We start from the raw sequence: 24,189 nt of genomic DNA on the forward strand, positions 1-24,189 counted from the left end.
ATGTATGTACACATCGATATAATTTAAGTGGGAGATATGCTTGCTTCTGTTTTGAACGAGGGAGCCGCCTAAGCACTAATCTGGGGCCTATTTGTTTTGACTGCAGATGAAATTTTCAAGTACAACATGACGCGGTTTTTAGGGTTTCGGCATGTATGCGACCAAACAAGGTCTACAGCAACCGCGGATGATGTTGAAGTAGGAAGATTAGGTTCTGAGTACTCAAATGATTCACGCTGTTTTATAGTTAACTCTGACGTACGTTTACAAATGTTTTGTAGCCTTTATTTAGAAATCTTTAGGAGGTAATGTGAAGGAAAAGTGCTGAACTCAACGAGTGAAATCCGAGCAACGGTTCTTGCAAACAATATAGTGGGAACATGTATGAACTATACTAATGTTTCACGAGCTACGTTCGTCGTAGATGAACTTTCGTGATTGCCCCTTATGGCTATAGGCTGTATTAGCACCGTTGTTTCGCATAGTACGAGCACCGCTGTTTGCGCTTACCTCATTCACTACGGTACTGTATGATCCACAGCGATCGCGTACCTGCGCTAAGTAGGTGTCAGCAAAGTCTCGAGATATCCCGGTGACATGGCAACCGAGTTTTCGCAATTGAAAATAAACCTTAGGTTGAATACGCTCGCTGACAAGAGTAGAAATCGACAACCACGCAGAGTGGTGCTCAAATAAAGATTATTCTTGATCCCTTCAGCACTGCTTATGTCAGGAATCTCAAACGCACCTCAACTAGTGGGCCACCGTCACGAAACTTCACAGACACAAGAGAGAAGTCAGGACAACACAAACATAGTCTCCCGATGGACCGGCATGGTGAAAAAGGTTGGAGCGGGATAGGGGGGGGGGGGGGGGGGGAGGGGGCATGTAGATTGAGCAAAACATCAGCTACCGTAGAAATTAAAAAAAAAGGTATTTTACATATCTGCTATATGGGTCAGTTTTGAAGGAGATTCCGCGTCAGCTTTCGAGAAACATGTCGATATAGATCGCCAGAATGACTGAAATCTGGACGCCGATTCTGAAATATATAGGTTTTGTTCTGCGGTTACGTATTGACACAGATAGCGGTTGGGATGTGCCTGAAGAAAAGGATGCTTGAAACCAGTCATATCTGTATTTCATGAAGATGTTTATTAAGAAATTAAAAAAAAAAGGATGTGACGAAGACAGCCATGGGCGGGCCGGGCCGATAGCGAAAGGTCCGCGGGCCGCATGTATGATACCTCTGGCTTATGTAAACATTGTTTGAGTTGTATGCCTAGGGTCGTTGAGTCATGCGAAGGACTATAGTGCACGGGAACTGCTTAGCGCAGTCATCGTTTTTTCCCCCTTTCCTTTCCTTCTTTTTTTCGCTAAAAAGACTGTGACAAATTTTGGCTGTTTCAATCTTTTATCGCAAGTCCCAAAACTCCTAATGCAAAGCTACTATGTTGGTATAGTTGGCAAAAACAAACAAAAAAAACGTGTTTAAGCTTTTGCAGATATATTGTAACAGTTACTCGCAACGTAATACCTTTCGTTCTATGCGCCAGCTAACGTCTTTCATTGCCAGTGGTCGCACCTGCTCACTTGCGTTAGCGGGAAAGTAAAAAAAAAAAAGAAATAAGTAAAATGTATAAGTTACGAAATGGCGCAAGCTTAGCGTTTCTACTTGTTTCTACTTAGCGCTTCTACTTCTTCCGCAACTCATTCTTCTTGCGCTTCGGTGGATGGCGAAATTTCTCCAGCTACGCTTATACATCTGCCATGGCATACTAGTGTAAGATATTGTTTCGTAATCCATAGAGGGCCTGCGGCCGGTCCTCCTATCGGCTTAGGGCACTGCTTGTCGCAACATCTCCTCTGTTTTCTTTAATTGTTGCAGCTCCGAAAGCCGGATATACTGCAAAACTTGATCGACGCAGAGTACGTCGAGAGCCAATCCGGCGATGGCTCGAGCAAAGGGGAAAATGGTGAGTTTCACGGCCTCGGCATTTTTGTGAATTATGTGCGGAACAAGAACCCGCAAGGCGAAGGCCTTGCAGGACAAGGTACATGGAACAAGCGCGTTTTTTAATGCTTGCTTTGGAGTCGTTCATTTAGCATATATATATATATATATATATATTATATATATATATATATATATATATATATATATATATATATATATATATATATATATATATATATATATATATATTATATATATATATATATATATATATATATATATTCAGGACCTGTAGGAATGCGGTAACTCTAGTTCTTTTCTTTTTTTTTATTGCGACATAGGCTCTCCCATCAGGCATAATATTTTGCATGCGTACGTGTATTAGATGCGCGCCGTTAGGCCGGTGTTGCGTATGAAGTGAAGCGATGTCTTGTGAAGTCTTTATCATGTACCTGGCGGTCTTAAGTGGTCGTGTCAATGTAGCGAAGGCCGGCTTGCAGGAGGTGACGGGAGCGTTCTTACTGTTACCCGTTGTCATGTCCATATAAGATAGTACGCACCTGCTTGCATCACTGCAATAGATCAGTACGGACACGTATCACGTAGTGATAAATGCGACCAGCTCCACGTTGAGAGGACAGAAAGTGCAAGGGCCACCACGGCCCGAAGCCTCCCAGATGAAGCACAATTGTTTACCTAAGCGTGGAAGTTTACTGGCACTAGTCTGAGCAGAACACCGGCCGCTGCCGAAACAAGCTCTTGATAGATACTCGATACTCTACCGGTGAAAACGTGAAACAAGTCTCTGGTTAAAGTGCATTTTACGAATACGCAGGGTGATGATTGCAGAAGAGAGAGTCAGCACCGACTCAGCCTGTATATAAGCAACATTGTGACGCACTTTAGCAGCAGTTATAAGCTCAGAATGTTCTTGGTCAAAGCTCTCTGGTTGTCACAATATCACTACGTACAGTGTTGGAAGTTAATTAGGGAGTTAATATCGTTAATAGGACTATTTATGTTGGAATCACTGTGACAAACAAAACGTAAGACACGTAAAAATGACAAAAAAAACATGGATGATCCCTCTGTCATAGGAATCGGTATAACACGAAAGTGAAACGTGTCTTCACAGACGTAGTTGGGCGTTTGTTGCGCATTCTTTCGCCCCAAGGGCGATGGAATGAATGCTACAGCGACCACACCCTGTAGACGCGGTAGCTTGTCGCAGCGGCGACGACCTTTCGAGATCGCTCTTCTACGCTTCTTACGCTCTTCGAGCCCGTCGCGCCACCTCACTAGTGATAACGAAAACACTGTAGCACAGATCTCTGAGTACAGCCGCCCGCAAATGGTGTATATAAATAGCTCGCCGTTAGCATTGCGAAGAACGTGCCGTCCGTGGCCGAATCGTTTGGCGCTGCGCGCTGCGGAACGAGCTGGCGTGAGTTCGATTCCCGGTGACGAACTTTTTCTTCTGGTTTTTTTCTTTGCCCACTGTTAGTCTTTATATTTTACAACGTCATATCCGTGGCGGAAATACGTCAGCGGATCCGTGGTGGACCCCGGCATAAAACACGTTCGTGTTAGAAATTCTGTCGTCTGTGCGTTATCTTTTGTTCGTTAATATATCGGGGTCAGTTTCATCACTGACTACAATGCTAAGTTCCATTAGCACAGTCACGTGTACGAAGTCACATGTTAACAGCATTTGACATTAATTACTTAGACATTCATTAGATTAGGAAGGAGCATATAATGATGTGACAGCAATTGCTCACGCGAGGTTATCATTTTTTACTTTTCTACGAACGCCAGTGTAACTACGGCGTACATATATAATGTGGCGAGTTTCACATTCAATATTCTTGTGTTTTTTCTGAATTTCGTATTTTTGCTTGTATCATTTAGGAGTGCTGAAGACAAGAGCCTTAACGACTGAAGAGGTAATAACCAGCGCTGCCACACTGTTCATTGCTGGGTAAGTCAAGAGAAACGCTGAGTTTACTATAACAACCCTAACGTCAGTTACGCACGCTTGTCAACCATGACAAATTGACGAAGAGTGCTTTTAGAAATAGTGTGACTTTCAAATCAGAGACATCTTGAAGTTCAAGAGAAGGCACCTGCATAGATATTTGCTGCGGGGTTCCGCATATTCCCGATTCCAGAGATGTGTTCTACTAGGTTCGTTGTTCATTTTGCCATCTTACACTGCGGCGTAAGGTGTACACGGTGGTGGTATCTATGTATTCCTTCCTTTTTTAGCTTTTCTTGTCTGTATATTGAACCGCACTTTGTGTTTTAGCATGCGAACTTAGGTTGTCAACTTGCGGCTTGTGTGTCGATGGCGTATGACTTGCACATCAATTTAGAACCTGTTAACTATTCGTGTAAACAGATATTTAGATTTTTTTTCTATCGATGTAGGTCGGTACAAGGCCCAGGCGAATTACCGACTGAGGAGCCTACTCACGAAAAGGATCCTACGTTCTTCATTCGTCTCCGTTCTAGTTGCGATTTTAACGTCATCAACTTGTATGGCAGTTATGCTAAATGTCACGAACATGAAAGTCACCGAAGAATAAGGATGGACTAAAGCGCTTACTGCAGACACTCCCAAATGTTGGCAGGCAATTAACCAGTACTCCGAAAGCAGAAAGTGTGCTACCATTGTATACTTCCGGTACTAACATATGAGGCGGAAACTTGGAGAATAACAAAGTTACTCGAGAATAAGTTAAGACCCACACAACGTACGACTGAACGAAAAATGAAAGGTATAACACTAAGAGACAGGAAGAGAGCAGAGCCGATTAGAGAACAAACAGTGTTAGCTGACAGTCTAGATGACGTTAAGAAGAAAAAGTGGACCTGGGCAGGTCATGAAATTCGAAGGGCAGTTGACCTATTGTCAGTTAGAGCGACGGGATGGTCACCAATAGATGTAAGACGTAGCCGAGGACGGCAGAGGGTGAGATGCAGTGACAAGGAAGTTCGCAGGCATAAAATAGAGCCAGCTCACAAGTGGAAACCTTCGCCTGCAGTGTACATAAAATAGGCTAACAATGATCATGACACGACTTTGTTCTCGGAATCCTTCGAGTTTTACGTACGTAATCGAGCTACTCAACAAGAGCACTGATCTAATTATGTATTCTATGTAAGGTCCCGGCCATCCTCTTCATCGCTCCTTCTCTCTCTCTCTCTGTAAGGTCCATAATTAATAAGTTCGAATTCAAATAATCATGCCAGATGAATTCCAACTGTATATAGTAAATCTCCACACAATTCTTGTTGCACGTAACGTCCGCTTTACTTACCAGCTTGAGTTCGGGCTTGAGATGTGTTCACTGGTCTTAAGAGGCAGTTCGCTGGCTGTGCGGTAGATTTGAGACAGCTGGGATGTCAAGAATGCAGGTCGAGAGAATTACAAATAGCCTGAATCACTAGAAGCACGACATGCTGCAAAGATCGGGATGAAATACACTGCTGAAAAAAAAAACAGTTCGGCAGCATGCGACACTAACACTCGAAGGCGAGAGCCCGTTGCGCACAACCGGTAGCGCTTAAGTTATATAATCGCAAACTTAACGAGCCGCAGTGTGAGAGACACGCATCCAGTTACCTTGCTGTGCCCAGTCGATTGTATCCAACCACATCGCAGTCCTTCGGAAGTGTCGAACTCGATGCACCAGCTTGGGAGTATCGCAAAATTTTATATCTGAGCGAAGGAAAGTTGTGACACCACGCCTGTAGAGCGGCTAAAAAAACGCGTTCTGGTCAGCCTCGGCGGTACAGTGGTTACAATGCTCAGGCTGCTGACCCGAAGGTCCGCAGTCATGCATCAGCAGTTAAAGGGGTCATGAAGCACCCCTTGGGCTGATTGAAAAAACACATCCTGCGGAAAGCTGACACGGCTATGAACTGCTCTGCCAAATATTACAGTCGTGCGCGCCGCGTAATGGCCACAAGCGGAGCGCGAAGTTGCCGTTTCCCCAGGCACCCTCTTTTCAAACAGAGGCCGGTTCTCACTCTCGTCGGTGGGCGGGGCGTCTGTCCGCTGTACGTCGCAAAGACATAGCATGCTTATTGGCCGATAGCCGACGTAAATCGAGAGCGGCGTTCGGATCAGATGCGCTTCTTGCCGCGGAATGCCGCCACTTGCCGGCGCCGCACTCGCGCAAGCGAATCACAGCGGGAGAGCGATCGCGTTTCATGACGCGCGCTGGCGTAACTTCTTTCCCCCATGCCATCCCTCCCTGTCTAGCTTCCAGTGCGCTCGTCGGCACGAGAAAAGAGAGAAAGCGCTGGGAGCGTGCGCCAAACCCCCGTAACTCCGCTGATTCTTGACGGATTCGAGAAATTTTTGCGGCAATCGATTCGGGAGGCAGTACACTCCGGTACTGAGGCCATTAGATCATTACTTAGAAAAGTGGTTCATGACCCCTTTAACGCATGTGGGAACGTGACGGTGCGCTTGGTGAGACGTAAGGAAATGCCTAACTTCAGGGCGTTCTAACACCATCGAAGTTCTTAGGAAAACTGAATCACACAATCAAACTCGGTTGATAACAGCAATGAAGGAGAATTCTACAGCGGCGAGCGAATGTGTAGGCGTTGTTTAGTCCGCACATGGCCAGACAATTCCAATCAACAAAAATCAAATTCCAGCAATTGAGTAATATTGTAGTGATAAAAAATATATTAAAGATTTATTTCTTTGGTTAAGGCACTGAGAGAAGTCTTATTATTCAAAACCGTGCGTTTACACAATCTGCACTACAACGCAGGTACGAAACAATCGTCACCTCTCTTAGTTACCTGACCTTCACGCTGGCAAAGTATCCCGACGTCCAAGAGAGGGCACGCCAGGAAATCGAAGATGTCATCTCACAAGGGGTAAGTGAAAGAAAGCGTGTGCAGTGACACAGTTCATTGCTGCCTAACGGAATTTTATCGTAACTACCTTGCGGCGACTAAACGGCGTTAAACCCTTATCGACATGTTTGCACAGCGCAAATTGAACAAGGACAAAGGAGGGGACACAACACAGCGGCTGCGTTGTGTCCTCTCCTCTATCCCCGTTCCATTTGCGCTGTGCAAACATGTCGATATTAAATCACCAAATGCACTCTAAAAAAACAAAAACACCGCGTGAAAAGTGTGCCTTATTGTCCCACAGTAATATTCAGCATTTATCTTGCCTGCCTTGCATTATCGTCGAGCGCGCGGTGTACTTTCCGGTCACGAACGGCATGAGCGTTGTCAGCGTGACATAGCGTTCTTCACGAGAAAGTGACGAGCGCCGAGTTTTCAAGAAAGGAAACGCCAGCAAGGCAGATGGCGATTATTGTTGTTGGACAAGAAGACAGGCGTTCTACGCGCTCGTTTTTTTTTTCTTTTTTTTTTCAGAGCGCAGGCAAAGCTACCATTCTAACAAGTTCGACCCCTGTCTTCGTTGTAACTTCCTCTTCGTTTCTCTCTCTCTTCTTTACATCAAGTAAAGCCTGGCGATCGCAACATCAGAAAAATGTTAATAGCCCACAAGCACAATGCGAGAGTAACACACTCTGCACACGCACACACTTTGCAATCATAAGCCTTACTTTCGATTTGAGCATCATGCTAGATGACATCAACGTCCAACGTGCCGTCAGGTGTATGCTATTATGAAGAAGCCTTTGTGTGCATTTTTTCTCGTTTAGATGAAGAACACAAGCCTCAATAATGGGCGGCCAAGAACTTTCACTATTAACTCAAAGGCTATGTGCTTGATTGTGAATCAGCGCCTAAATATATTAAATTTTGCTACCCTTCTTCTCTGCATCGCGGCTGCAGGGTGAATTGGATTATGATACAGTAATGAAGAAACTTAATTACTTGGATCAAGTTATGAACGAAACACTGAGACTTTATCCACCGGGCCTCACGTGAGTATTGAAGCAACACTTTTGCCTACCTTAACTGAAGGCTTCATTTGCGGACGAGAGTATACGAAAAAAGGCCATAACTGAAGATGACGCGTTCTTGTACTCACGATGGTTGATTAATACGATAAAACTTTGTCTTTGACACTCTACAACATTGTAGACGTTTCGTATTATTGTGACATAATATTTATGGCAGGACACAGCGTAAGGTAACGCAAATTACGTATCGTTAGACGTGAAAAAAAAAACTAAGAGAAACGCGGTCTACAAATATCAAGATAACCAAAGAAATAAATCCCCATTATTAAGACAGGCGGTCAATAGAGAGTGTTCATCGCATGAAACACCCGGATGGTGAAAAGTCACACGCTGCTTTTATCCGTTTCTCACGTAAATGTGGGTCCTCCGAAGGACAAAGCCGTCTTAAAAAGCTCTCGTGCATTCCATCAAAAACGTGATACTGAATTACTATGAAGTATGCCGCAGAAAAAAAAAAAAGATTAAGTTGTGGAGCAACCAACAGGAGAGCTCTTGCTTGAACGAGTTTTTCGGACACTTTGTTTCAATAAATAAGGTGCGCAAGTTTACATAACATTGAACCCTAGCTAGTGCTAATTGATGTCTTCACGTATTACTTTTTTCCGAACATAATTGATTGATCCAAAGAAACATATTCGCTCCTACGTATCGCTGCTCTACAATATTGTTTAATTTTCAGTTTCAGCATAGAATGTGTGATATTTTTCTTGTGTGGGTTTCAGGTTTGTCACGAGACAGGCCAAGGAAGACTTCGAATACAAGGGGTTAAAGTTCAAGGCAGGGACATGCTTCATGGTTCCTCAGTTTTATATCCAAAGAGACCCGCGGTTTTGGTCCAATCCATTGGAGTTTGACCCGGACAGGTGAGAATCGTAGCCTGGACTGATAATAATAATTGTTGGGGTTTAACGTCCCAAAACCACGATATGATTACGAGGGACGCCGTATTTCAACCATCTGGTGTTGCTTAACATTCACCTAAATCTAAGTACACGGGCCTCAATCATTTCCGCCTCCATCGAAAATGCGGCCGCCGCGGCTGGGATTCGGTCCCGCGACCTTCGGGTCAGCAGCCGAGAACCATAACCACTAGACCACCGTGGCGGGTAAGGATCCTGAACTGACGATGTTTTTCCGTATGTAAGGCCACATTCTGAGGGACAGTACCACTGGGCAAGTTTAAATGACATAAGCTGGAAAGCTCTGACTTATGCTGCAAACAAATTTGCGGGGTGGGGGATGCAACCTCCAGCGTACGTATTTTTGTAAAAGCTAATAAATGTCCTGCAACACTACTCCTACTCAAATAAAGGCTGACACAAACGTAAAACTCCCTGCCGTAAAACGCCGTCAACCGTCACGGCACAAAAGTCATGTAATAATACAGCGCTTTCTCGTCGCTCTGTCTTCAGAAATGGGAGGCACCGACGATGACGTCCTTTGGCTTCATCGACGTTGCTTCCGAATGCGCTACGCTTTTCTTGCACTCTTGGGGCGTCCTTTTTTGTCGTTTTAATGACAAAAAAACGTCTCCCTCTTTGTCCGATTTGCAGATTCGCCCCAGAAAACGAAGCGAAGCTGAAGAAGATGGCGTTTTGTCCCTTCGGCATAGGACCCCGCAACTGCGTCGGCGTGAGGATCGCCACGTTGCAGACAAAGTACACGATTGCCAAAGTGTTGCAAAAGTTTCGCCTGGAGCTCGGCCCATCGCAGATGGTGAGCATCGAACGTGCGGACTAACGCACAAAACAGCGGTCGTCGCGGCACACAGTATGTATGTATGTATGTATGTATGTATGTATGTATGTATGTATGTATGTATGTATGTATGTATGTATGTATGTATGTATGTATGTATGTATGTATGTATGTATGTATGTATGTATGTATGTATGTATGTATGTATGCACGCTTGTGCGTATGTAGAAGCTCTCTATAGGCGGGTCAACCAAGAAAAGGCTTTTAGAACAAATCACAATTTCGCCGCAAGGGCGAAGCAATGAATGCGATAGCAAGAAATTGTAATGTTATACGAAGTAAGGCTAGCAGCTACCTCTTTTGGATTTAATCTCGCGTAACTCAGTCAAACGCCTGTCTAAAGTAATACGGCCGCTCCTGGGAGAGAAGCGGTTTTCGTGCAGTCTGTCGGCTCAACGCGAAGAAGTGGGAACACAGCACGTAGAAGGATATATGAGCCGTTTACTGATGTTTGCCGATATACCAGGCTCGCCAGCGCTCGCGACCACGCCCTTACGATCAAAGTTCGCAGTTGCTCCCCAAGCGACGCAGCCCCCCTCCCCCGGTGTCCTTTCATGTTCCTTCGCCCGACGAAAGACGGGCGGGACGTTTCCACTTGGTTGAAGAGCAATCGATGGCAGGCTTCGCTCGCGGGGTGATGTTATCGCACGCGCCGTCCGTGCGACGGAGATGGCCGGCTCGGTTCATCTCTGCTTCAGCCCCGTTCGTCGACAGCGCTTGCGGGCTTTTACTCGCGGGTGGAACATACGATGCGCGGGGCGATGTTATCGATACGAACTTTATACAGAACATGCGAGCGACGGCAACAACACGTCGAGAGTGTTCCTATAACTGCTATCGTAATAAAATGTTATAAAAAAGGAAATACAGAGAAGCAACCGAAACGACAGTGCCCTTCATGCATATAGTTACTGCTTAATTTCTTTCAAGAAAAAGGTTACTAAATTTTATTCTTCTTTCCTTCAGAGAAAACTGGACATGGGCTCGCGAGCCATGGTGTCGACGCCAGCAAGAGGACCATTTATAACCTTTCACCGCCTCAACAAAACCTACTAATGGCGAAACCATTACTTGCAATGATAAGGCTTCTTGATGAGCCTTATGCATTTCATGTAACACTTAGTGAAAATACGAGGGAAGAAAAAAAATGCATACCACCGACCTAGAGGCGGCGAACATGTCCATTTCTGACACAAGCGTTGCACATACGAAGTTATCGAATGATGGCTTCACACATTTCCACTCATGGTATCGGCTAAAAGCAGGTCACTTATGCACAGTTTGTCGTCTTTCATCGATCAATTAACATCTCAGTTGCAGAAGTTCTTTAGACTAATCATATATCGCGTATCACTAAGGCACATTGCTCCTGCTTCTAAATTTAGTAGCACTCAACATATATAGAATGGGCGATGCTAAGCCTAGTAATTATAAGGGCTTTACCTTAGACACTAGACACGTGGTCTTGTCACTTGTGATTATTTGCTCAAACTACTGTCCCAAAGTTTGACCCACATGTTGGCAAGCAGTATACTTGAGTCCTTCATGCACACGTCTTGATACTTGTATGTTTCTTTTATGAATTGACAGAGTACTTGTTGTCTCATACTTTCATATTTTTACCATGCCTTTATTTTGTTCGGTGTTTTCTACGTAATATCTTGTCTTCATACATTCCAAAAGTAGAGCCTTCAGATGATTGCTTATTTTCGTACAAATCATTTAGCGGGTTTAGTGAGAAATAATGCGAATTATTATTATTATTATTATTATTATTATTATTATTATTATTATTATTATTATTATTATTATTATTATTATTATTATTATTATTATTATTATTAGATCGGATTTGCGCACATAAGTACACGAGGGCACAGAGGAAATAGGGGGAGAGCAGGCTGACAACTGCCACCTAAAGGGGCACTACGCCTGCCTACTTTTTCGGCAGGAAGGAAGAGATGGAGGAAATGAAGATGGGACACTGGCGCGGCTCTGTGGCAGAACGGGAAACAACTGCACATGAAAATGACACGCAGCAACAAATAAGCACAAGCGAAATATCAGTTCAGCAAAAAAAGAGAGAAAAAAGATAATCTGCCACATTGGAAACGTGGAAGTTTAGGAATAACATGCATGAAACTTAAAAAGCTCAGCATAGTGGGCGCTGTTGCTTACGCATATCGCGCGTTCTGTACTCGCTGCTGCTAACAGTGCATTCTCGAACATTGTTACACACTTATCGTGTCTCGAACGTCGTATTATTACAGTAACTATACAAAAAATACTGATCTATGGCTTTTCATCCTTATCTGGTGGTAAAAATGTACCAAACATTGGCATACAGCATCCTCAAGTATCTGTCATTTCACCAACTTACTCGCTAAACACACCTGAAACAAACCTGAAACAAACCTGAAAAAAAGAAAGCTGTTGCACCCGTACTTTTGTTCTATTGCCTGCCGCCTGCAGCAACCAGCACTCATCCTCCTCACCAAAGGGGATTTATTTCATCATCACCGGGCAGCGCCGCCTGTATAAATGACTGCTTCCCGAAAGCAGATTATACGTACCGCCTGGGAACCCAGTCGGAAAAAAAAACGAGAAATAAATTTTTTGTTTCAAAAGTCAGTGTGTTGCCTCCATGGAACCTTCGCAGGTGGCAGGGACCTAGCCGGAAATTCTTTTCGCGGGGATGGCGGGGACGGGTTTGAACTTCGAAGCTGAAGGCTGACCGATAAACGCTCGTTTGCTACACTTCAAGGCGTGAAGGCTGCCGCCGCCTTGACCTTCAATGTGCGGTGGGCGAGAACACGAAAAGTGAAATGCAGTACGCAGGCGCATGGTCTGTTGCGCACCTATCCTACTTATACTGCTGCTTTCTTTCCACTCATGCATAATTTATAGGCCGGGCTGCCGGCGAGCGCGATGACGAAATAAGCTACCGACGTGCCTGCCCTCCGGGCTAAGTTGCTGACGGCTGCCATTACGAGTCTCACTTCTTCCTTTTAGCAAACGGCGCTCTCCGACTGCGCTGAGTGTCGCCTGATAGTGGGAAAAGCAGTGAAAGGACAAACAAAAGCATAAGCCAGCAACCTCAGCCATGATCACTCGAGCATCCAACTCACGCACGTGACAGCTTGTAGCAAGAGGCAAGATTTATTGCTGCACTCACAAGGCTGAATCTAAACGCTTTGTTTACCTTCAGACGGCGACAGAACTAATGTTGCTAATGCTTTTTGACAGCGATTTATGCCCGCAAGGTCACGAAAATGACTGCCCTCAAAGCTTCGAGCGAGCTAGCGGAGTTTTCTCTTTCCTTGACATTATGTGAAAATGCGCATCCGCAAAACGTCGCTCGTACTTACAGCACGTTTGCACCAGCTGTATTAGCATGATGGAGTGCCTAGAGCAAGTTTACTGAGGTCACTCAGAGGTACACTGAAAAGAAAAACGCACTGGATCATTCATAGAATTCTGCTATATGTCAATATCAACATCATTCTTACTGAGAGTACCCGAGCTTAAATGTCTGCAATACTTAAAATCCAACAAAAAGTATGCTCCGCGAGTAAAAAGATCTGTTGGAACTGCCGTTACCTCACTGGTTTTGACATTTGCCACGATGCTCCAGGTTGCAATGAAATTTTCACAAAAGATTGGGAACTAAGCACGCGATATTGGAGGTAAATTTTTGTTTTTCGATACCACCGCGGATGTAGCAACAGCTACAATAAGTTTACTTCGATAAGGAATGAACACAACGGCTGCCGATATTTTCAAAGATAAAGTAGGCGTGCATCTATACAGCGAACACAGGTCTGTTTAGGTATGCGCAAACTAATTCTCCTTTTTTGTTATATTCCCCCTTCACGTTTAGCATAGTGGCAGGGAGTTGGGTGTAACCATGGCTAGCTTTCCAGCCTTATCTTCTCACTCACTCACTCACTCACTCACTCACTCACTCACTCACTCACTCACTCACTCACTCACTCACTCACTCACTCACTCACTCACTCACTCACTCACTCACTCACTCACTCACTCACTTGATCAATCAATCAATCAATCAATCAATCAATCAATCAATCAATCAATCAATCAATCAATCAATCAATCAATCAATCAATCAATCAATCAATCAATCAATGGCTGAAAACATACCTAAATCAATTAATCAATGAACGAATCAGTTATTCAAGGGAACACGCATCTAATTGCTGATCTCTAACGCAGGAGCCAGGGTTGTAAATTTCGTCACATGCATGTACTTTACAGCTAGGAATCTCGTGGGCCGTGTACACGTTTCCGGTAAACAATTTACATGTTACCGGATACTTATACGCTGCAGCGCATCAGCCACGGCAGCATTATACCGCCGCGGCACTATTTGCTTGTGAAATGGTAGAGTGGCGAGGAGGTAGACAGGCGAACCGGTGAGGTGTCTTTCTCGAACGGCTTTTCCTCTCGCCACCGAAGGGAATAAAAGCGTGGTTGCCACGGCGCCTTTATTTATACTTCACGTGGACTCGACTATGTTGGTCACGGGCACGCTCTTGATCCTCTCGGTCTTGCTGCTGGCCACGCTTCTCATGTGAGTCAAGGGCATCGTAATGGGTGAGGGAGGCACCGGCAGCGGCTGACGCCTGTCTTGTACGTGAGAAGTAAGGTAGACGCCAGGACATGCAAAGTTTATTGTTCTCATACGAAAGAATAACATATTCGCCGACAGCCGGATTACGTGCGGTAAGCTCGGAAAATTGAGTTGTTCTGTAGCACCGTTTTTGGGAAGGTTCGTTGTTAAGGCGAGAACCTTATGTGGCTCGTGAGTAACAAAAAAAAAAAAAAATCTGGCGTCCGGTGTTCACATCACGAATGGCAACAGAAGCCGCCTGGGGCGCAAACTAGCATTCCCCGCGTGAGAAATTAAGATAATTAAAGGCGAATAAAATGTGAATTAGAGTGAATTAAATTAGCCAGTGTATTCTGAGGAATTACAAATGACCTTGAAGTGCATTCGGTGAATCAAAGGTGAAGTAAGGTCAACTAAGTGGAATCCCGTGTGAGTTTAGGTGAATTAAACGCGAACCATATGCGAATTAAGATTAATTAAAGGTGCATAAAATGTGAATGAGCATTGAATCAAACGTTAAAGAGATTCAAATGAAATCAAAGGGGTATGAATGGGTATGAAAGGTTGTGAATTAACAGTGAATTAAACGCGAGAGTACAGGATTTCGCCTGTGCTCTCCTTAGCATTGCTTAGCATTAGGGAAAGGGAGTGTCAATTTTTATGGCGTCTTTAATCGAACACGTCAAATTTAGTGAGCCCTGTAGTCGTTCCCATTGCCACAGTCATCGAACTTATCGTAGCACTTCACCGGTCTTCTTCTTCGCGGTCGAAATGCGGCCTCAGAGGACACAGCAAATGAAATGTATGCTTCCACCGTGGTTTTCAACATCTTCGAGGCCATTGGCTAGAGATTTTTTACCAGCGGTATAAACGAATGGCAGCAGTGCAGTCACTCTTCGACGGCACATATGCATATTACATAACTTGTTTCTGCTGGGCGAGGGCACGCAATGCATTGTCAACGTTTCTCTATTCGGCTCATTTTTGCAAAAATAAAAAGAAGAAAAGAAAACAGTGTCTGCCATATTAGCGAGAGTTTTGCGAGTATCACGCAACGATTGAATGAATGAGATGGTGGGGGATGAATGCATTCATTATGCAAACACACGGTTTCCCTGTAAGATTGAATAAATCAAATGATAGCAGGTGAACGCTTAGCTAACACAAACGTACGGTTTCACTGTCTCATGGTGGTGACGACAAACGTGCAGTAGAAACCGCGTAACAGCTTGAACCCACTTCTGCATGCAGTAGAATAAGGGATCAGTGTGTTCGGGAATTGCAAAGGCTACGCGAATTACAGCGGACTGGAATAATAGAGCTTCTACGCGTCGTACTCAACGTGTCAGAATTGCAACCTTTATCGACGTCACGATGGTTCTGTAGAATGGCGCAAAAGTCGAGGGAAATGATAAAGCGATAAAGTACGTGTGCGCTCTATCGGCGGCGAACACAATAACACCCTGCGTCCTTGTAAGAAAGAGGGCAGCGCTGATTGCCACTTTGCCGTAGGGCAGACAATAACACGTACTTACGTGACACTACATGGTTTCATGCCATAGGATTTCCTACAAACACCCCTACAGAGAGCTACTGAAAAGTGGTCGTTCAGCTATTATGGGAATTATGGTTCTTTAATAATTGTTGGGGTTTTGCGCCCCCAAAACACGCTATGATTATAACAGGGGTGCAACAGCCAAAATAAGATTTGGAGCAATTTTAGGAGGAGGAAAATCCAAATTTGGAGCAGGTTACGGGAGAAAAAAAACTCCGTTTTGGAGCACTAAATTCCAAATTTGAAGCAGCTTCACAAACAAAGCTTGCTTTTGGAACACTAACAAAAAATATATGCGAACCTTTCGATGTTACCACAATCATGTTTTCAGCGCATAACATGCTGAATAAGACCAATGAATTCTGCGGAAACCAGTAAGGCCTTGTGCATGGTGATTTTGCACCAAGGTTTTTCACCAAGATCCTTTACACCTGGCCTACGCCATCGGCTGATCACGCCATTGTTACAATCCACTTCATTGCACCCAGCTGTTGCACCCCTGTGATATAAGGGGCGCAGTAGTGGAGGTCTCCGGAAATTTCGACCACGTGGGGTTCTTTAACACGCACCTAAATCTAAGTACACTGGCCTCTAGCACATTGCCTCAACCGAAATGCAGCCGCCGTGGCCGGGATTCGATCTCGCGACCTTCGGGTTAGCATTCGAGCACCATAACCACCAGACCGAAGCGGCGGGCAATTATCATGGTTCTTGGCGTATAAATTTCTGTACCTTCGTTCTTGCGATTGCACACATTCTAACATATAAACTATCACACTGTTTTAAATGCTCGAAGGCAATAGGGATTGGCACACATGCATAATCACTGTGAATTCTTGTACTACTACTGCAATATGTTGTTAATCGCTGTGAGTTTGCAAACTAGCAGGATAGAGTGATCTATAAGCACGATGTCTGAGTATATAAACGCAATGTTGCTGTTTTTCCATACCGGCCTAAAGGTAATATATTTCAGCTTTAGCAAAGGCTGTAAAGCACAAGAGCTTCTTTGCAAGAAATGTTGTTGACAGCATGATAAACTCCTTTCGAATTCCTTACATCGCAGAAAATTGAACGAAGGGTTTGGTGCACATGGATTATTGCAACCTCCACGCAGGAATACTGTACCTTGTAAAGTGTGCTGTATATGTGCTGCCTAATGTGGACGGTAGCACTGTTTCGCGACAGAAGAAGAATCAGCGTTTGAGATTCTCAAGGAGTGAGCCGGCGAGAAACTGAGACAAGACCGACGTTTCGGTGGCGCCTAACTTCTCTGGCATTACCAAAACCGAAGGAAAGTATCATCGAATGACACGGATAAGGAAGTCCTACAACGGGCTTGAAACGTGTGGCCTCGAGAATGCATTATCCCTCTCACGACCGCTCGCTTCTGCCATGTAAATTGCACAAGCACCCGATCTTTGGACATCTTATGTAACAAGTGGCGCTGGTACACGTCCTTATTATAGTCATTGTTGCTGCCAAGAATCTGTTCAGGAAATAAGTTAGAAAAAAAGCTAAAAATGTGTATGTCCACAAAGCGCGCGCACGTGAATCCGCGTGGAAAAAGTCTTCCTGAGAAAAAGGCGACGAAGGCGGGGCGGGGGAGCGCAACAGCCAAGGTCAAGGCGATGAGCGATTGCAAAGGTGTCTGTAGTGGCGAAACATTTTAAACCGGCGATTACGTAAATGTAGAATCTGGTACGACAGTTTCAATAGCGCTTCGTGAATACTTTCCCCTAAAGAGTCATTTTTTTGAAAAAGCCGCAGTGATTGAATACTTTAAATGTAAAAAAAAGGAACTTGGGCTATGACTGGTTCGGAAGTTTTCTATAACTGCTCCTTTGCGTGTGTATGCGTTGGTGCTACAGAGTACACGTGACTGTTCTTCACGAACGGCAGCGCTATGCGTTGCCTCACTGTCTTCACTGTCTACTGCTCGGTAAACCTGCGCGAGTGGGAAGTGATATGTTCTACGGCTGCGACGTGCTCCATTATTTGAGACATGTTTTATGCGCCTGCGCGGGCTTTGTGATCTCGGAAGTTACTGTAATAGCTGCTCTAAATGCACGCCGCTGATCCTTGTGGCAGCATCACATACCAGCGGCAATTGAAGCTCAGGCGGTGCTTCAGTACGCAACAAAGACGCTCCTAGTCTTTCTCAGGGACACAGGCACCGACCGGACTCTCAAGTCGCTTGTTTTTCTGTGTACTTGTGTGTGTCTAGCATGCGCACGCAATGCGTACGAATGAGCAATTTCACATGCGGCTCTCGTCAGTGGAAGTATCTGCTTGGTGTCGAGCCCAGTCGAACATCGAATTCGTTAATCAAATAATGTTTCTTTTCTCTCTCTCTATCTCTGTCAAAAACAAATATGTTTACGTGAGGTACCTCAAGTGATTTGAGCAAATCCACCAGAAAAACTTAATAAGCACCTCATGGCACGAAATGTCGAGCAGTCACTGAAACATCAGCTATTGTGACATACCATTTTATTGTGACATACCAGCTAATGTGACATACCAATTTGTTAACAAAATTTCTTAGCGGGCATAATATCAAGTAAGTCGTTGTGATGAGCTGCGTTGCATAGTACTCTCACAATCGAATGATACCGTTCACATACTGTGTTATTTTTGGCTGTTCATTCGGACCTTCCAATTATGTTTGTACACTGAGGACTCCTTTACGAAAGGTCGAAGACTGCGAAGCGATTTATCTGCGCAGAAGCGCGTGTACCAATCGAACGTTTATTGATCCCTACACAGTGGTACTCTTCTCTTTCTTATCACTTAACAACTTTTCTGCAGTAGATAACTGAAATATCTACAGTATTTCCTGCTTCAAAAGCTCTCCAGCTGCTAATTCGAAGTACCGAAGAGGTTGTCGGCGTTCAAAGCCACAGAGAGGTCGCGATACCTCCATAGGCTAGCTCCGTCTACCTTCACTTATTTTTGTTGCGAATTCCGAGAAAGGTCGATGTTGTTGCTTTATGATGGCCCTATGAAAGACTTTCAACGCTTATATGAAGACGCTGCTATCTGCGAATACTGACTGAACTTCATGGCGCGTGTGCAGGGCTCTTGCGTGTGTGAAAACATAGCTAAATGATGAGACAAGGCCGGAAAGCGGTGTGCTCGTGTTGCCCTTTCTGAACCCATTGTTTTACGCTGTATTCACATCGTGGTTCTGGGGCGTTAAACCCCAACAGTTATCAGTTTTACGCTGCATCGAAATATTCACGCAAAAATGCACCAAACAAACATACACTCTCGAATTATTCTACAACTTGTGCTGCGTTTTTTTCTTCTCAGATGGCGTCGGCGGCACTTCTCGTACTTCAAGAGGATCGGCATTCCGGGGCCGAAACCAAGCCTAATCTGGGGAAATCTCAGGGAATATCACTCGATGGTAAGATAGACAGGTAACATTGACTAATTGCAGTCGTGGTATCCCCTTGCAGTTGTGCAAAAGAGCTGTTTCCCAAGGAACGTGCAGCGCTTTCTTAATTAGTCAGCTAAATAACTAATTAGCATTGTTCTACACGAAGCTTCCAGGCAGCTCACACGTATTCTTCACACTTACTAGTGTGACAAGTACATGTGTTATTAATTCATCGTATCAAATACAACACGAGAAATCGAGGGAGGTTGAGAGTTTACTACAGCACGCTGCTACAAGTAAAAAAAAAAGACCATTTGTTTGAAGATTCACGAAAGAGATAACATCCCTGCTATTCACGACACTGTGCGTAAAAAAAAGAAAAAAAAACGTTTCACATGCACAAAAAGCACCTGCAGGAAGTGACCGCAAAAAAACCCTCCTTGCCTTCGCCCTCAGAAAAGGAAAAAAAAAAAAGAAAGGAAAAACAGATGCAACGGCGGACATGCTAATGGGTTTTCGGTACGAGCTCATTACGTACGTACGTACGCGTACGGTGACATCTCGAAATAATATCTAATGCGTAGTGAGCAATTACTCGCCAATTATGGAGATGCCAGCCTTCGCTTGGTTTCAGAATATTCGCGTTTTTAAATGGTGTCTTAACGCAATGTTTGGCTTATATTTCAACAGGAAATCTACAAAGTAATAGGAAAATGGCTGGATCAATACGGGGACATTGTTGGGTAAGTATTCCGAGAAGTTGTTCTCGAGCGATGACTAGCACACTTTCGGGTGGCCAGATTTGACACGCTCGCAAGTGAGAACACGTCATGGCAGCTTGTGTACATAATTTTACAGAAGCCAATGCAACTTCCCTGTGCAGGTTCTACAATGGCGACGCTCCTTTTGTCGTGACTAGGGACATAAACTTCGTCGAGCACATCTTTGTGCGCAACTTTCAAAACTTCGTTGATCGAGGCGTGAGTATTTTGCCAAGTCCGTCTTTCAATTTTTTTACGGATCCCACTTCGTCGTAGTGGCCGTGCATGACAGCATACTTACATGCTGTAGTGAAATTGCAGATTTGAAATTCTCGCTATTACATGCATTGTTTTACTTAAGGCAAAAGTTATTTGACAGATTATATACTGTTGGTTTTGTGCCAGACTGTTGATATTGTATCGCTGCTGTGTTTGCCTTACAATAACTTCAAGTGCGAATATGCAAAATGTGAAATTTGTCGTCCAGACAATTGCGAGTTAAGTTTGTATCTATATTTTAAATGCGAAGCATTTCTTAGCGAACCTTTGGTACTTTGAGCGTTTTTATCTCCGCATATATATATATATATATATATATATATATATATATATATATATATATATATGTATGTATATATATGTATATATATGTATATATATGTATATTGTCAAGACGTTCATTAACGGGGACTCAGCGACGGCGCGACAGTCAAAGCGGGGCCGACACTCTGCACGAGGAGCGTGCTCTCAGAGAAGAGAACGACCCACTGTAACGTGGTCGAGAGGACAAGGAACGCTTCGCTACAATTACCCCGGCTACGAAAAGGGAGCCGCTTGGCGACCTAGCAACTTGTCACTATGAGCGGGTTTTGGTAGGGCTTCAAGCGCGCCACGTTGACAATGTCGCGCCCTCGACGACGCATGTCCGAGGATGGGTCGATGGGCTCGATGAGGTAGTTCACCGGGGATGTGCGTTCGACGACACGGTAGGGGCCTTCGTATTTGGGCAGTAGTTTGGAAGAGAGGCCAGGTGTAGTGGTAGGGACTGAGAGCCAGACGAGTGCTCCAGGAAGGAACGTGGACGCAGAACTGGTGGTGTCACCGCGAATGCTTTTCTGCCGCTCTTGGCTATGCGTAGTAAAGGTCTTGGAGAGCTCGCTACACTCCTCAGCAAGTCTGGCTGTGGCAGAAATAGGCGCACATTAAGATCGATCCGGCTTGTAGGGAAGGATTGTGTCAATGGTGTGCGACGGGTGCCTGCCATGCAATAAGAAAAATGGTGAGAAACCAGTAGTGCTCTGAGGAGCGGTATTGTAGGCGTACGTGACGAAGGGCAGAATGACATCCCAATTCGTGTGTTCGGCGGCGACGTACATCGAGAGCATGTCGCCTAGCGTGCGGTTGAAGCGTTCGGTGAGGCCATTCGTCTGCGGGTGGTAAGCAGTAATTTTGCGGTGAACAACGTTGCACTCTTTGAGAATGGCTTCGACGACTTCCGACAAGAAGACACGGCCTCGATCACTGAGCAGCTCCTGGGGTGGACCGTGACGCAGCATGAATCGGTGGAGCAGGAAGGAGGCCACATCGCTCGCTGTAGCCGCAGGGAGGGCAGCAGTTTCAGCGTATCGCGTGAGGTGGTCTACAGCGACGATGGCCCAGCGGTTACCAGCGGACGTCAGGGGAAGCGGCCCATATAAATCGATGCCAACGCGCCCAAACGGTCGGTCAGGGCAAGGTAGAGGTTGCAGACCTGCTGGCGACAGGTGCGTTGAAGTTTTGCGGCGCTGACAATCGATGCAGGAGCGAACGAACTTCTCCACGTAGCGGTACATCCCTCGCCAAAAGTAACGTTGGCGAATGCGGTGGTAGGTTTTCGATACCCCAGGGTGTGCACACTGCGGATCAGAGTGGAACGACTCGCATATGTCATAACGCAGACTGCGGGGTATTACTAGTAGCCACTGGCGGCCGTCGCCGTTGTAATTGCGTCGGTGGAGCAGGTCGTCGCGAACGGCGAAATGGTGGGCTTGACGACGCAACAAGCGAGTGGATGGTGTGGCCGATGGATCAGTCAGCAAGTCTATCAGTGAGGCAATCCATTGATCCTTGCGCTGCTCGGTAGCGATGGTGTGAATATCGATGGAAGAAACGACAAAGTGAGACGCTGAGTTGTGGGCATTGTCGTCAGGCAAGGGAGAGCGCGACAGGGCGTCGGCGTCAGCATGCTGACGTCCGTTGCGGTACAGCACGCGGATGTCGTAGTCTTGCAGGCGAAGTGCCCAACGGGCAAGACGGCGTGAGGGATCCTTCAATGACGACAGCCAGCACAGTGCATGATGGTCGGTGACGACATCAAATGGGCGACCATAGAAATAAGGTCGGAACTTTGTAAGGGCCCAAATGATTGCCAGGCATTCTTTCTCCGTGACGGTGTAGTTGGTCTCGGCTTTAGTAAGCGTACGACTTGCATATGCGACAACATATTCCGGGAACCCAGGTTTGCGCTGCGCAAGGACAGCACCGAGGCCAACACCGCTGGCGTCCGTGTGTACCTCTGTAGGGGCCGTAGGGTCGTAGTGGCGTAGAATGGGAGGAGACGTCAACAAACGACGGAGCTTTGCGAAAGCGTCGTCGCATTCTGACGACCACGAATTGAGGGGCCCGTTACTTCCAAGGAGCTTCGTCAGCGGTGATATGATAGTCGCGAAGTTTCGGATGAAGCGCCGAAAGTAGGAGCATAGTCCTACGAAACTGCGCAGTTCTTTGACGGACGTAGGTTTGGGGAACTCTGTCACGGCCCGAAGCTTGGCTGGATCTGGGAGGATGCCGTCCTTGGACACCACATATCCTAGTATCGTCAGCTGCCGTGCTGCAAATCGGCACTTCTTGAGATTCAGTTGTAGCCCGGCGTCGCGCAAGCGCGTCAAAACCTGCCGCAGGCGTTGAAGGTGTGTTGAGAAGTCCGGGGCGAAAACGACGACGTCGTCGAGGTAGCATAGGCACGTGTGCCATTTCAAGTTGCGCAGAACGGTATCCATCATGCGCTCAAAGGTCGCGGGCGCATTGCACAGCCCAAACGGCATGACGTTGAATTCGTACAAGCCGTCGGGTGCGACAAACGCTGTCTTCGGTCGAGCGTCATCAGCCATGGGGACTTGCCAGTACCCTGAGCGCAAATCGAGCAATGAAAAGAACTCTGCTCCTTGCAGGCTGTCAATGGCATCGTCTATTCGAGGTAGGGGATAGACGTCCTTACGGGTGATCTTACTGAGTCGTCGGTAGTCCACACAGAACCGCACAGAGCCGTCCTTCTTCGCAACGAGAACGACAGGAGACGCCCACGGGCTGTTTGAGGGTCGAATAACATCGCGGCGAAGCATGTCTTCGACTTGCTCGGTAATTACACGACGCTCTGTTGGCGACACGCAATATGGACGTTGCCGCAGTGGTGGTTGGGCGCCAGTGTCGATGCGGTGCGTGACAGCAGAAGTGCGGCCGAGAGAAGTTTGCGCTACATCGAACGAAGAACGAAATTCTTCCAACAGGCATACAAGCTGGGAACGCTCGACCGACGTAAGGTGTTCAGCAATCGAGGAACCAAATAAATCAGCGGGTGACGAATCAGATGTGGAAACAGCACTGAGCGAATGGGAGTTGGCGCAGTGCGTGTCACCCGGTGCGTCCATAACTTGTGCGTCTTCGAGGGCTTCAGCTCTGCCGAGACATTCCCCTCGCACCAACCTAACAATGTATGGGGATGGGTTCGTAACAAAAATGTCGGTGTCGCCCTGAATGACTTTCACGGTCGCAAATGGCACCAACAAGCCTTTTCTAGTGAAGACGCGGTCAGATGGAGAGAGGAGTGCAACGGCGTCGGCGAGACCGGTGCAGCAGACTGACACAGCCGCTGACGAGTTTGCAGGAAGCGTGGTGTCGTCTTTGACGAGTACCTTGGTCGCAGCCGGTGGACTGTCCGCCGGCGTCAAATCTGAGAATGGTGAGAGCTCTATTTCGGCTGGTGCGCAACGAATTACGGCGGCGTGACGGGCGAGAAAATCCCATCCCAGGATGACGTCGTGAGAGCATGAGGAAATTATGATGATGAGAGCATGAGGAAATTATGGTGATGACAGCGTCCTGAATCATGACACGGGCTGTGCACACCGCT

The 24,189-nt window shown here is 45.9% G+C and overlaps 2 protein-coding genes across 2 annotated transcripts in view; both read left to right on the plus strand.

Moving 5' to 3' along the window:
- The window catches only part of LOC119382949 (cytochrome P450 3A14), a 28,896-nt gene extending 17,451 nt beyond the window's left edge, over nucleotides 1–11,445 (plus strand). The window contains exons 8-14 of the mRNA XM_037650886.2: nucleotides 1,889–1,976; nucleotides 3,869–3,938; nucleotides 6,751–6,859; nucleotides 7,799–7,890; nucleotides 8,652–8,792; nucleotides 9,483–9,645; nucleotides 10,654–11,445. Coding sequence (XP_037506814.1) covers nucleotides 1,889–1,976; nucleotides 3,869–3,938; nucleotides 6,751–6,859; nucleotides 7,799–7,890; nucleotides 8,652–8,792; nucleotides 9,483–9,645; nucleotides 10,654–10,743 — 753 coding nt within the window. The 3' untranslated portion in view covers nucleotides 10,744–11,445. The remainder of the gene's footprint in view (nucleotides 1–1,888; nucleotides 1,977–3,868; nucleotides 3,939–6,750; nucleotides 6,860–7,798; nucleotides 7,891–8,651; nucleotides 8,793–9,482; nucleotides 9,646–10,653) is intronic.
- Nucleotides 11,446–14,200: 2,755 nt separating this feature from the next.
- LOC119382948 (cytochrome P450 6B1) overlaps nucleotides 14,201–24,189 on the plus strand; it is a 30,262-nt gene continuing 20,273 nt past the window's right edge. Inside the window, exons 1-4 of the mRNA XM_037650885.2 lie at nucleotides 14,201–14,281; nucleotides 19,191–19,287; nucleotides 19,951–20,003; nucleotides 20,144–20,240. Of these exons, the coding sequence (XP_037506813.1) occupies nucleotides 14,223–14,281; nucleotides 19,191–19,287; nucleotides 19,951–20,003; nucleotides 20,144–20,240 (306 nt within the window). The 5' untranslated portion in view covers nucleotides 14,201–14,222. The remainder of the gene's footprint in view (nucleotides 14,282–19,190; nucleotides 19,288–19,950; nucleotides 20,004–20,143; nucleotides 20,241–24,189) is intronic.

The sequence above is a fragment of the Rhipicephalus sanguineus genome, chromosome 2 (genome assembly GCF_013339695.2).
Source record: "Rhipicephalus sanguineus isolate Rsan-2018 chromosome 2, BIME_Rsan_1.4, whole genome shotgun sequence".
Classification (NCBI taxonomy): Eukaryota; Metazoa; Arthropoda; class Arachnida; order Ixodida; family Ixodidae; genus Rhipicephalus; species Rhipicephalus sanguineus.